This window comes from Sceloporus occidentalis, unplaced genomic scaffold, assembly GCF_023333645.1.
Source record: "Sceloporus occidentalis isolate IW3139 unplaced genomic scaffold, rSceOcc1.0.p SCAF_4, whole genome shotgun sequence".
In the NCBI taxonomy this organism is placed as follows: Eukaryota; Metazoa; Chordata; class Lepidosauria; order Squamata; family Phrynosomatidae; genus Sceloporus; species Sceloporus occidentalis.
The window spans coordinates 2,457,429-2,471,359 of NW_028316984.1; the positions used below are offsets into that span (position 1 = coordinate 2,457,429).

The following is a 13,931-nucleotide window of genomic DNA, read 5'->3' on the forward strand; positions in this document are numbered from 1 at the left end:
TATACAACAATAAAACATATAATATTCATCGTTAAAAACAGTTTAAAAACAATACAATCATCCTAAATAGAAGAGTGGGGTGAAGTCCTTACAAGAGATTGGGTGGGTAGGCTTGCCGGAAGAGATCCATCTTAATTGCCCTCTTGAAAGCCTCCAAGGAGGTTTTCAATTAGCTCAGCACTTTCCTTTTAAAGTGGATCAGAGCATTTCCTGTCCATTTGCAACTGGTGTTTAAAACTGCAACACTATACAGGATGAAGTGCCTCTGTGTCTTCCTCATAATCTTCAGGAGCTGCATGGAATGGTCCAGGCTCTGATTCTGCCAGTGCCATGAGAGCACTACCAGCCTCCTCTGACTCCAACTGGAGCTTGTTATCTTGGCTGTCCTTTTCCTTTTCCTCATCTGAGGAGATCTCTTCCAGATAATACATGGCAAAAGCAGTTTTATGAGCTTCAGGCTGCCACATTTTATCAAGTGCAGGCTGATTGTCTTTCCAACTGGACAGTCCGCTTGCACGTGATATAGCACCTCACATCCTCAGGCAGAAAAACAAAGATAGCACAGGTATTGCAGGTCCCTGCAGCAACTTCTTCACCATTCATGTTTCTTTGCCCTACAGATGCAGTGTTATAGCAGTCTGGTCCTTCCCTTCAAACCTCTCTACAAATCACCCTACAAAATGCCATTGTTTTCCTCTAAGCTCCTGTTCACCGGGATCCAGAGGGAGCCACTAGACAGATCTAATGCCATCCTCAATCAAATCAGGGATTCACATCATCTCTGCGTTAGCCCTGGCCCCTTAAACTATGTACATACTCAAGCAGAGCACAGCCCTAAAACATAAAACCCCCAGCACCATCATATGTCTGGTATGTTTACCATTGCCATATCACTTTCTTGTTTTCTCTTGTCTGTTTCTGATATAATTGCTCAATTAGTTCTCATATAAAACATTGTCCATTTTGTCTCCAACACTGTAAATAAAGCCATCCCCTTTAATATGGCGCTTAGTCCATTTATTGAGGCATTGTTAAAATATGATTGCTTGGTTACATTAAGAACTCTTAAGAAAAGAATGCAAATAAGCAAAAAATAATAACTCTTCACTTTGTGTCACAGAGATATCACATAATGTCAGGTGAATCTTCCTGGGGAGAAAAATCTAGAGCTGGTGTGCCAACACTGTGTTGGGCAGTTGTTTCTGTTTGGGTCATCACTTTCTCACCTCTGAATGTTGTCCCAAGAGAAAAGGGTTGCCTTTACTTAGAAGCAGACCATGTGGGACTAGGCAGTTTATAACATCTATGTGAGGGATAGCATTTTGCTTAAACCACCCCATATTTAACCATGTTTTGGCTGGGAAACAGATGTATTGCAATTTTTTTCTCCAGCACATGCAAGAGTGTAACAGACAATTGGCATATCAGGTGCTGCTCATATGTCAATCCCAGAAAATTACCACCTGGAAAATGGTCATGTCACAGTTATAAAGGCTGGTACAATGCCAGGGTTCCCACATCTATCCACCACATCTGTGGCTTCGGGCAACTTACTGCCACCCAGGACAATCTGTAGTTGTCACCATCCCAAAACGTCCACACATTCTAGGACTGGAAAGCCAGACATACTCTGATCAATTTCAAGATTCTGAGGTAGAATTCAACCAAAGTATTAGATACAATGACCTGTAGGCTCCTGAAAATCATAGTGTTGGAAGGGACCCAAGGGTCATCTAATCCACACCCTTGCCATGCAGGAAATGCATAGCTAAAACATCTCTACAGGGTGGTTATCCAACCACTAAAAACCTACACAGGATGGAACAAGAAATGTGGATTTTATTACTAAAAGAACCTTAGTACAAATACAATTTTCACTACAAACTGGGAGTTGAAAACATGCATATGGAAACAGCATAATCCCAATAGAAAATAAACTTTGATGATCAAGATGGTTATTTAGCTTTTTGCTTTCCTCTTAACAGTGATATGTATACAAAGAAACCAGATACATTTATACCTCTCCAACGCTTACCAGCAGTTTCTTGGTATGTATGTAATATTTTATATATCCATATCCATATCTATATTTGATTTGCTGTTTTATCCTGTTGTTATTTGTTTCCAGAATGTACTTATTTCATTAGTATCTTATAGCACCTTTGAGACTAACTGAGAGAAAGAAAGTTGGTCTCAAAGGTGCTACAACATCCCTTTGCATACTGATCCAAACTAACACAGGTATATCTTTGAATTCTACCACTATTGCATTAGTACACCCAAGAGGCTTTAGATTAATCTTTTGCATTTAATCTCGCAATAGATTGCTTTGAGTGTCTGACTTGGAAATAGTGTGAGATCACACTAAAGAATTGGTATTCATATGCATCTGTTATAAACAAACATGGTGAAAAGAAAAGAAAAAAAAAAGAACCATAAGAAGCTGACTGTTTTCAGCATGGTAGTTTTGTTCAGGCTGGCATAAATTACATGGAAATGTCTTATCAACTTTCTGGTCTACTATCCAGCTGTATTATAAAGTTACCATGTTCTGGCTGCTCTACATTTTTAAGTTGTTGTGAAAGCAAAGTTCATTGTATATCCAGGTACCTTACATGAATGCTCAAATGGCAATAGGTGTATGAGTGGTCACGAAAGGACAAACTGGTTCTGTTACTGTGAGAGAGGCTGCATTTAAAAGAATCACCACTAAAAAATTGTTAGGATTTCTCATTTATCTGTGAATTTTTCTTATTAGGAGTAGTTATGTAACATTACCTTAAATTCAAAGCAATGAATTGTTAGGAAAATGAGACTTCTGAAGTGAAGCTGTGTGAGAGTGTTCCAATAAAACCAGGAATTCTTCAGCACCATCACAGTTATATTGGGGTGAGATCACAAGACCTCTGGAAAACAAGGTGTTAGCATTCTGAGGCAACTTTGTGATTATTAATTATCAATTAATTATGTAGCACTCGGCCCATGTTTAATCTAAGTTGTGTTCATAGTCCTAAAAGCTTCTCCATACAAGATGTTCACTTCCCTTTGGGGAATGATTACCCATGTATGAGACATTTATATGTCTTTTTTGTTGCCTGGAGTAGTTTGAGCATTATTCTATGACTATGACTTAAGCACTGGACTATGACTATGGAGACCAGGGTTTGAATCTCTACTTAGCTATGGAAACCTGCTGGATGACCTTGGGCAAGTCATACACACTCAGCCTCAGAAAAACCCACAATAGGAGTTAGGGTTATCATAAATTGGAACAACTTGAAAGCACAAAACAACAACAACCAAATCACCGGAAAGTACAGATGCTGGGAGGTTTTGTGATACAGGCACCTATTGTATAGCACAGAATGTTATTCATAAGTGAGTAACTAATGCTAGTTTCTGTCAGTACCAAAATATTGACAGCTGCACAGAGTTTCTTCTACAGAAACAACATCCATGGAGAGGAATTTAGCTCCATATAAAAGAATAGTAGGAGATTCTTTCCCAGAGCTAAAATACTACATCAGAAAAGAACTGGTGGCTTGGGAAAAAATCAATATAGAAAACTCATCAATAGATAAATCTTTTTTCTTTATGTATAAAATGTATAAAATCCTTAAAAGCATATAAACCTTTAATTAGCAGCTCCCAGAATTTACAGGGAATATGTGTAATGCCCCACCAATGAAACTACCTTTCCATGGTGGTGTAACCACATGCTTCTGTGTGGCAAGTTACTATGCTGCTGATAAGAGTGCTACTGGTAGGGTCTCCCATGTCAGAAAGGCTTTTGCTAAATACCTAAATGGCTAAATGGAAGAAAAGCAGTTCCCAACAATGATCACCCACTTCGTCTGACATCAATACCAGGAAAAATTCTAGAGCAGATAACTAAACAGCATTGTCTGTGAACATTTAGGAGGGAATGCCATAATCACTAAAAGACAACATGGGTTTCTGAGAAACAAGTCATGCCATACAATTCTGATCTCTTTTTTGATAAAATTACCAACTTGGTAGACAAAGAGAATGTTGTATATATAGTATATTTCGATTTCAGTAAGGCCTTTGACAATGTTTCCCATGATATTTTTGGAAACAAGCTGGTAAAATGGGGGCTAGACAAGGCAACTGTTACATGGAATTGTAATTGGTTGACTGGGCAAATCCAAAGGATGTTCAGCAATGGCTCCTCTTCATCATGGAGAGAAGTGACCCAGTGCTATTCAACATCTTTATCAATGACATGGATGAAGGAATAGAAGGCATGCTTACCAAATTTGTTGATGACACCAAATTAGAAGTAGCTAATACTCTAGCGGAGGGGATCAAAATTCAAGAAGATCTGAATAGATTAGAAATCTGGGCCAAAGCTAAAAAAAATGAATTACAGCACAGAGAACTCATAGCATCATAGAGGTGGAAGAGACCACAAGGGTCATCCAGTCCAATCCCCTGCCATGCAGGAAATCTCAGTCATAGCACCCCGACAGATGACCATCCAGCCTCTGTTTGAAGACTTCCAAGGAAGGAGACTCCACTGCATTCCGAGGGAGTTTGTTCCACTGTTGAACAGCCCTTACTGTCAGGAAGTTCTTCCTAATGTTGTGCTGGAATCTCTTTTCCTGTAGATTGTATTCATTGTTCAGGGTCCTTTTCTCTGGAGCAACAGAAAACAAGCTTGCTCCCTCCTCAATATGGCATCCCTTTAAGTATTTAAACAGGGCTATCATATCACCTCTTAACATTCTCTTTTCCAGGCTAAACATCCCCAGGTCCCTAAGTAGTTCCTCATAGGGTATGGTTTCCAGACCCTTCACAATTTTAGTCGCCCTCCTTTGGACACACTCCAGTTTCTCCACATCTTTTTTGAATTCTGGGTACCAGAACATTGACACAATATTCCAGGTGGGGCCTGATCAGAGCAGGATAGAGTGGCACTATTACTTCCCTTAATCTGGACACTCTACTTCTATTGATGCAGCCTAAAATCGCATTGGCCTTGTTAGCTGCCGCATCACACTGTTGACTCATGTCTAAATAATGTTGACAAATTGGACCATGTCCAAAGGAGGGCAACCAAAATGGTGAAGGGTCTAGAAACCATGCTTTATGAGGAATGACTTAGGGAACTGGGTATATTTAGCCTTGAGAAGAGACGGTTAAAAGGTGATATGAATAGCCCTATTTAAATATGTGAAGGGGTGTCACGTTGAGGATGGAGTAAGCTTGTTTATTGCTGCTCCAGAGACTAGAACATGGAACAGTGGATGCAATCTCCAGGAACCTCCTCAACATTAGAAGGAACTTCTTGAAAGTAAGAACTATTTGACAGTGGAACACACTTCCTTGGAGTGTGGTGGATTCTCCCTCCTTGGAGGTCTTTAAACAGAGGCTGGATGGCCATCTGTCAGGGATGCTTTGATTTGGATTTCCTGATTGGCAGGGTGTTGGACCGATGGCTCTTGTGGTCTCTTCCAACTCTATGAGTCTATGATTATATGAAAAAGCTAGATTTTGACTTGGCAGTGAAATGATCTGAACATTGACACCTACCAGGCCTCCAGTGGGAGAGTAGGAATAAAACATTGCATCTGGTGCTGGAAAGTGCAAGAAAATATTCCAGGTCAACAAAAATGTTGTTCTGATATTTTAAAAAACCCACAGAACTATGGGAAATACCATAAAAACACCAGATTTCATGAAATCATGGAAGCTAAGCTGGATCAGCCCTGGTTAGTCCTTGGATGGGAGGCTTCCAATAAATACTAGCTGCTGCAGGCTATATTTCAAAGGAAGGAACTGTCAAAACCACCACTGAGCATTCCTTGCCTAAGAAAACCCTATGAAATCCATGGGGTTTCCATAAGTCAACAGGCAACTTGACAGCACATGCACACACACACACACACACACACACCACACATATCTGTCTGTAGGAGCCAAAGCTTGGACTTTCAAAGGCATTCAAGTCCTTTTGGTTGCCAGCACAGGCAGCATGCGCCATACACGGGCTTCCCTTTTGCGGCTTTCAGTTTACGCTGAAGCAGCAGTATAATTAAATGAAGCGCGCACACACTCATGCCACACAAGGCGCACTACCCTGTATGCATACAACATATTGTTTTCCATGGGGCGCGAGCATACACACTTTTTCCCTTGCACGGGGGGTGGTGGTGGTCCAGAACAGATCCCCCACATAAGGGAAAGGCTGACTGTATTACCAAATACTTTCAACATTTTTAATTTGTATATTCTGATTGTGTATTTTATTACTTCATTTTACTTTATGTGCTGCTGTGTATTGGCAGAGATCATCATGGATGATATAGCATAAAATAAATAAATAAAAATTTAAGGGCATAAAGCAGAGATTTTATGTCCTTAATTTTAATTTCTCTTGTTCTTCGAAGTTGGCTGCAATACTGTGAAGCTTTAACTCCCTCCTGTGGTGGCTAAGCCACCTCAGATCAAGGGAATGAGACCATACAATGAAAGTATATCCACAAAAAAATGAGGTTTAAAAATGCAACTATATTCTAATCTTTGTTAAGCCTTTTTAATTAACTTCAGTATATAACACACTTGGTTTTTTTTTTAATACAATGTGTGCACAACTTAATGAAAAGTCCTGGTTTTAAAGTAGTATTTCACATGAGATAAATATTAGCCACTGTGCGCAATCTTCTCCAACCTCCTTCACGTACACTTGCATACACTTACAGGTCACATAAAGAAGCTTTACAGATAAAGTTATTTTTAAGTTTCACATCCCCTGCAGTTCAGCTGTCATCTATCCATTGTTTGAGCAGGGTACGGAAGGGGAGTTATAACACTTGGCTGTCCTGCAATTTCAATGGGAATCATTCCCCACATCTGCTGCTTTTAAAAACTGGAGGGCGATTTTTATCAGGACTACTAGGAGAATGGTTGACCTGCCTCTGTTCTATGATAGTCTCTGAAATGATAGAGAGGGAACAGTTGGGCAGCAGGAGGAGAAACTTTTGGTCACACAAAATGAGAGGGCAGGTCATTAGGCTGAAGATTGCACATCTCTGAACTAGCAACAAAACAAAACACATGTTTCTGGGGGGTGAGGGCCAGCGTGGTGTAGTGGCTTGAGCATTGGACTGACTGTGGAGACCAGGGTTTCCATTACCTGTGGCTGTGCATCAGATCACACTGTCCCACTGATGTGGGAAAATTTTGCTTTTGAAGCCAAAAGGTCATTGGGTTGTGGCAGTCACTCTGTCTGTTTTTTCTCCTCTACCTCTTTCTTGCCAGTATTCCTTTCCGTCTCAAGGAGAAGCAGCTAGAATTAGAAAGAGAGAAGATGGAAGTGAAAAATCTGGATTACTGGTCTCCTGCTCCAACTTTGCAGCATTCTTTATTTGCAACTGGACTAACTAGAAGATTAACTTATCAATAAGTTTAGAAAAAGCATTCTTTATGCTGCATTTCACAAGGTGTAAATAACATAACATAGGTAATTTCTTTTTGTTATGAACTGCTTCACCCCACCCTGAGCCTGATCTGTCAACCGATTATCAACTGTCTTGCAAGTAAGTGATCTGCAATAAAGATTTTGGGAAGGAAGGATTCTATTAATTCAAATTACTTCAGGAATGAAGTTAACTAACTTTTCTGGTTGGTTATTGTTACCATTATTCAAAAAGTGTTGTAAGAGATGTCACACCTATTTTTCTAAAAGTTCATTGTAAGAGATGTCACACCTATTTTTCTAAAAGTTCACGAGAGTCAGTGTGGTGTAGTGGTTTGAGTGCTACACTATGACTCAGGAGACCAGGGCTCAATTCCCAGCTTGGCATGAAACCCACTGGGTGACTTTGGGCAAATCACATCCTCTCAGCTTCAGGGGAAGGCACTGGCACACCTCCTCTGAACAAATCTTGCTAAGAAAACGCCATGATGTTAGCCACTGGGAAAAACTGAGTCCATATGTAGAAGACTGCCAGCCAGGAAAGCAAATACCACTGCTGAGCCTGGAATTAGCTGGAGTCAAAAACCTCTGCTTCTGAACAGAGTTTCACTCATGACTGCTGGGGTTCTTCCAAAATTGTTTTAAATCTTTGTTGCAGCAAAATATTTACAAGCACAATACAGCAATATTTACACCATCCGACATAATGCTCCGCCACCAACTGACATCCACCTAACCTGTTGTGTACTGGAGCATTCTTCCTTATATACACAAACATAGGCTAGGAATCTGATCCAACCCACTGCTAGTGCTTCATCTTCCTGTCATGTGTCCAAAGTGACTGTGCAGTATTGAACTGTTATGACACAACTCCATGCTGAAGTTTCATCAGCTTCCTCTGCGTCAGCATTTCCCCTTTAGCACATTTCATACACCTGAGACATTTTACATCCTGGGGCAAAACCTCACTGACACATGATAGGTTCGCATATTAGAATAGTTGGAATAGACAACATACATAGAGACACACACACAGCCTTCAAGATCCAAAGTGAAATGAATTGTCTTTTTCTGTTGCTATGCAGAGCTCAGAAAAATGCACTTTATACTTGTTTAAGGAGACTTTCATGTTTTTTCCAATGTCTCCCAAAAATAACCTGGAAAGGTGTTGCAGGTATCTATCATATGTAAATAGGGGGAAACAGAGGAAGGAAGAAGAAGGACTGCACAACCCATGTAGAATATGCAAATGATCAAGATGAACCTGAAATTTTAATACAGCACGTCCACCCCAATCGTGGGCTTGTCATCCAGAGATTTAAGCATCCACTGATGGCAAGCCCCATTGACTTTTTTGCCTTCTGATTTTTAAAATTTTCTTGTAATTCAAGCAGTGGTTTGTTTGTATAGTTTAGAAAGTGGGATTATCCTTATTTGCCATCTGCACCTTCATCTCTGTTATTCCTTCCAACTATTTCTACAAAAAGTTAGAATTGGAGCCCATTGGTTCTCTACCTCTTTCATATACTTTTCATTTAAAAAAACTGGTTAATTTACGAAGTTCAATAATTTCTAATAGGTTGAATAGCCAGTCATCTAAAGATGGAGTTATTTTATTCTGTGCTAGTAGAATTCTCATTAACATTAATTTCCAGTATCTCTTTTCATCCTGTCTTGATGTTTTATTTACCATATTTAATAGAGAGATTTCAGGATTCGTTTCAAAATTAATCTTCAGTATTTTACAAATAGTTACATGTATTTTGCCCTAGTATTTTTATTTTTGATTTTTGTACAGTTCCACAATGAATGAAATCAAGAACCTATCACCTGTTGGCAAGCCCCATTGACTTTAATAGCCATCCGTGCACTTGGTAATGGGAGGGCAGCTGCACCATGAATGTTGCCATTAAAAACCGTGGGGTGTGTCCGTCCAGGATAGAACTCCAGTGGATAAGAAGGGACCACTGTACTGGGAGGCAAAAAATGATCACATAAACATTTATTGAAATGTTGTGGGAAAAGCCTAGGGTTTTCAGGCATCCTGTTTAGTTTGGCTGTTCAAATCTTGGGACTGAAAACATGGGCACAATAAGCGATATGCCAAATCAGACTTTCTCCAAGATATTATGGAAGCCTGTGTCATGTATGCTGGCCAGTCCTGAGTTGCCCTACATAGGACTGTCTTGTGTTGCTGTTGGGAAAATCTGGCAATCTGTGATAAGATGAGTGGTAAGAATGTAGGGAGTGACTAAGGTGCTTTCCAGACCAGCACTTTGCGCTGGTGTGGATATGTGCTAGAGTTACCTGAGGGTGGCACGCCCCACAACCCTAGCACATTGCGGCAGGATGATAATGGCGGTGCCCTGTATACACGGGCGCCACCATTATGATGTCACAGGTGTGCTGCAGCCAAATGACGCGGCACAGGCATGACATCCCTGTGATGCTGCAGGGCGCTTTCAGCGTCGTGGGAAGGAGCTCCAAAACGGAGCTCCTTTTTGTGACATGTATCGCTGGTGCAGCCTTTAAACATCCACGCCAGCGATGTTTCTTTTGCCTTGTTGTAACCCACTTTGATCTACCCTGGAAAAGTGGGCTATAAATAAAAATTATTATTATTATTATTATTATTATTATTAATTATTATTATTATTAAAGGGGCCGAGTGGCCCCTTTCTCCCCTTCCCCACAGCTGATGGGGTGTCCTTGTGGCATGATGCCCCAAGGACACCCCGTTCTAGGCCGTGGGGAAGCGGTGTTTTGCTGCTTCCCCAAGGCCTGGGGAAGTGGCGGATTGGGGCCTCTGGGGCTTCCACTGCAGATACCCAAGCCCCAATCAGGCGGGGAAAGGGGCGGGTGCAGGCCGCCTCAATGGGTAACAGATTCAAAAAGAATATTCAAATAGGAGGAGTAGGAGATTTATATGCAAGTAACTTTTCAGGAAATCCATGAATCTGCAAATACAACTCAATACACAGTGGAAAATGTTTGCATAAAAATAAAAGGAGACGGAGATTATAATAATGCCATTGTGGGGGGTATGATAGAAATACCAACCCAGGCACTAGATAGGGATTGGGAAAGGGAAAAGGAATTGGAGAGGCCACTTTACAGGCTCCAGGGAGGGCCAGAGACTTGCCTTTGATGAAGAGCCTAGACCACCCTATAGGTTTAGGCAGGGGTTCCATAAGCAAACCCTTTCTGACTCCTTAAACTGTCCTTTCCCCCAGCTCCTTCTGGATACAGAAAAAAATCTGCTTTTCAAAATCAGTAGTGGATTGGAATGAGAGCCTGCATACCATCCAGTTCTCTCAATTTTCCTGGGACAGCCTTATTTAATCCTCTATCCCACTATTTCACCTGCTTTTAAAATCTCCCAGTTTCTCTCTCCTTCTCCCACTTTCTCCTTGCAGCCTGAGTTCACTTCAGTTGCTGCAAACTAAGTTCAAAGTGCAAAAATAGTTTGTACTCAATTAACTTGGCCAAGATTTCAGGAGATGAGGAGGTAGAGTCATGTTCTTCCCTGTTGGCTCATGCACAAGCAAACTGCTGCAATCCCTGTTTGTTGTTCCTTGTTAATAACTTTTGCCATCTTGGCCACACACTGGCGTTGCATGGCCACACATGTCCTATTTGTCATCTGTGAAATTTTTGATGGGTATGGGCCTTCTCCCCTACGTTGCATCAGAGAGGGCAGGCACACTGGACCCAGCAATGCAGGCCTCCTTTTCATCATATTAGAAGGAGGTTTCATGGTAAGTACCAGTCTTTTGTATCCTGTCCAATGGAAGGAGGCTTCCAGGTAAGGCAGGGTGACCCAAAGTAGTAACTAATTAAAATGCAACATACTGATTTTACCCTAGGGTATATGGCATGGAATCTCTATTGTAGAACCCTCCAAGTGACTATTTCAGCTGGGGATGTGTTTTCTAGCATATGTCACCAATATGGCTCTGAGCTCCCCCCCTATACATTATCTCATAAAAACCGAAAGAGAAATATAACAAATACAATTAGGACAGTAATATATGCATTTACAAAACTGGATTGATTGCTTCAGTGGATTAATGCAACACCAAGTACATATGACAGTCCTTGGAGAGAAAAAAAGCAACTGCTGCAGTTGAATAGAGATTAATTTAATTGGCCTATTTGCTCAAGCATCACCCCAAGCCATCAGCTCTCTTTATAAGTAGCTGTGCCATCTGGTGTATGTGAAACATTTCTGCAGCAGACCAGATGCATCCTCAATCTCTTTTTTCAACTTCAGAATTCACATTCTGGGCTTTTTAAGGAGTAGGTGTTATGATTATGTTGCTTCAAAATAGCAGTGGTAGATTATTAGCAAGTAGATCCTGGTTATCACAAGGCAAACCCCTCTCCCAACAATCTCTATAGTCTGGTAGTGGGGCACTGTTCAAAAGTTTTTTAAAAGGTCAGGGATGTCCCCTACCACTAACCTCCTGGTACCTTCTACTAATAAACTCTCTGGGTTTCCCCCTGTTTCTCTGGATGAACTCTCTGCGCTGCTAAATTCTTCCAAACCTACTACCTGCTCTCTCGATCCTATTCCCTCCCGTCTCCTAATCTCTATAGCCCCTTCTCTTCTGCCCTCGCTCCTCTATATCTTTAATCTCTCTCTCTCTCTATGGGTTCCTTCCCTTCTGACTTCAAACATGCTCTCGTTTCCCCAATTCTGAAGAAACCATCTCCCAACCTCTCTTCTTTGTCTAGCTATCGTCCAATTTCTCTTCTTCCTTTTCTTTCTAAGGTCCTAGAACGGCAGGCCCATAGGCCTTTAGGGGCCCTGGGGCAGAAAGTACATTTGGGGCCCCTATATTTTTTAATGTCCTGAGTCCCACAGCGAGCCACGGGCACCATCTTGGCACACCGCCGTTTACATGGGGTGCATGTTGATGATGTGGCTTATGCAGCGTGTCCAAATGGTGCGGCGCATGAGGGATGTCATAGTGCTGCTCCAGGGTGCTTATGGGCCCTCTGTTGCGGTGGACAAAGGAGCCATTTGTTGTGGCTCCTTTGGGGTAGGGTTGTCATAATTCTCTACCACCAAACCGGGACAAAATGTAGAAAGAATGTAGGACAAAATTTACCCCAAAATGAAAGCCATTCAAGAAAAATGGAGGACATAACCAGCTAAAAGCCAAAAACATTATTAATTAAAAAAAAACATTGATATAAATGCTTACATTACAGAAATCTTGTTGCACCTCTGAGACTAAATGCATCTGAGGAAGCAGACTTTAGGAAAGCTCATGCTGCCAACTTCTTTCTTTCAGTTGTAATAATAATAACAACAACAATAATAATAATAATAGAATTCAAAGACAAAGAGATTTTGGAGCTCCTCTGAGACTAAATGCATCTGAGGAAGTGCGGCAGGAGGAGAACCAAGGTTCGACCTCTTCTTTGGGCATAAAAAACCCACTGGGCTTGTCACACTCTCTCAGCCTTAAGGGAAGGTGAAGGGAAATTCCCTCTGAACAAATCTTCCAAGAAAACCTTGGGGCAAGTCACACTCTCTCAGCCTTAGAGAATGGCAAAGTCAAACCCTCTCTGAACAAACCTCCCAAGAAAACCTCTTGAAGGCACACACTCACACACACCCAAGTCACCAAAGGCAAACTCTCTGAACAAAGCAAGAAAACCCACTAGGCATGTAAGTCACACACTCTCAGCTTCAAGGAAAGGCTGGCAAAGGCACACTTCTGAACAAACCTGGATGTTTTGAAATTCCTCCTGGGCAGAAATGTAGGACGTGTCCTGGATAAAGGATGACATCTGGTCACCCTGGTAAAATGGAGGACGTTTTGACATTGCTCCTGGGCAGGGCTGAAATGTAGGCAGTGTCCTCCTGGATAAAGGAGGACGTGTGGTCATCCTACCAAAAATGGAAGACATTTTTACATTCATCCTGGCCAGAAGGTTCAAACATAGGACACGTCCTAGAAAAGGAGGACATCTGCTCATCTTACAAAAAATGAGGATGTTTTGAAATTCCTTCTGGATAGAAGTCTGAAATTTGGATGTGTCCCATAAATAGAGGCCAGAAAAGAGTTAAGCCTTGACCTATGGGCCCCACAACAATCTCCAACTCCCAGAATTCAATAGCCTTGAGCCAGAAAAGAGTCAAGCCTTGAGCTCTGGGCCCCACCACATACTCCACCTCCCACAATTCCATATTCTTGAGCCAGAAAAGAGTTTAAACGCTGCCAAACCAGGTTATTTCTCCAGTGTGGATGAAGCCCGAGGCAGCCCTCAGAAATTAGCGCCACTCCTCCCGTCCCTCCCTCTCCTCCTCGGCTCCTTTTTGCCAGCCTTGCGCCTCCCCCACATGGCCACCAGTCCTGACTTCTCTGTTGCTGGGAAAGGGAGGCCGGGCTAACGAGGGAAGACTGAAAGAGAGAGAGAGTCATTTGTGAGGCGAGGGAGGGCAGCGTGGGGGCCCCTTTTGGCTGGGGGCCCCGGG

General features: G+C 41.8%; 1 protein-coding gene and 1 long non-coding RNA gene across 4 annotated transcripts in view; one reads left to right on the top strand and one right to left on the bottom strand.

Moving 5' to 3' along the window:
• Positions 1–7,570, top strand: part of SPATS1 (spermatogenesis associated serine rich 1) — a 32,551-nt gene extending 24,981 nt beyond the window's left edge. For all 3 annotated transcript variants that reach the window (XM_089519083.1, XM_089519084.1, XM_089519085.1), the window contains 2 exons: positions 1,986–2,048; positions 7,285–7,570. In XM_089519083.1, coding sequence (XP_089375209.1) covers positions 1,986–2,048; positions 7,285–7,429 — 208 coding nt within the window. In that variant the 3' untranslated portion in view covers positions 7,430–7,570. The remainder of the gene's footprint in view (positions 1–1,985; positions 2,049–7,284) is intronic.
• Positions 6,618–13,476, bottom strand: LOC149313422 (uncharacterized). The gene is made up of 3 exons (XR_016280824.1): positions 13,181–13,476; positions 7,160–7,312; positions 6,618–6,958 (listed from the first exon to the last, which is right to left on the bottom strand). It is a non-coding gene; the product is annotated as an uncharacterized LOC149313422 (long non-coding RNA).
• Between the last annotated feature and the right edge of the window lie 455 nt (positions 13,477–13,931).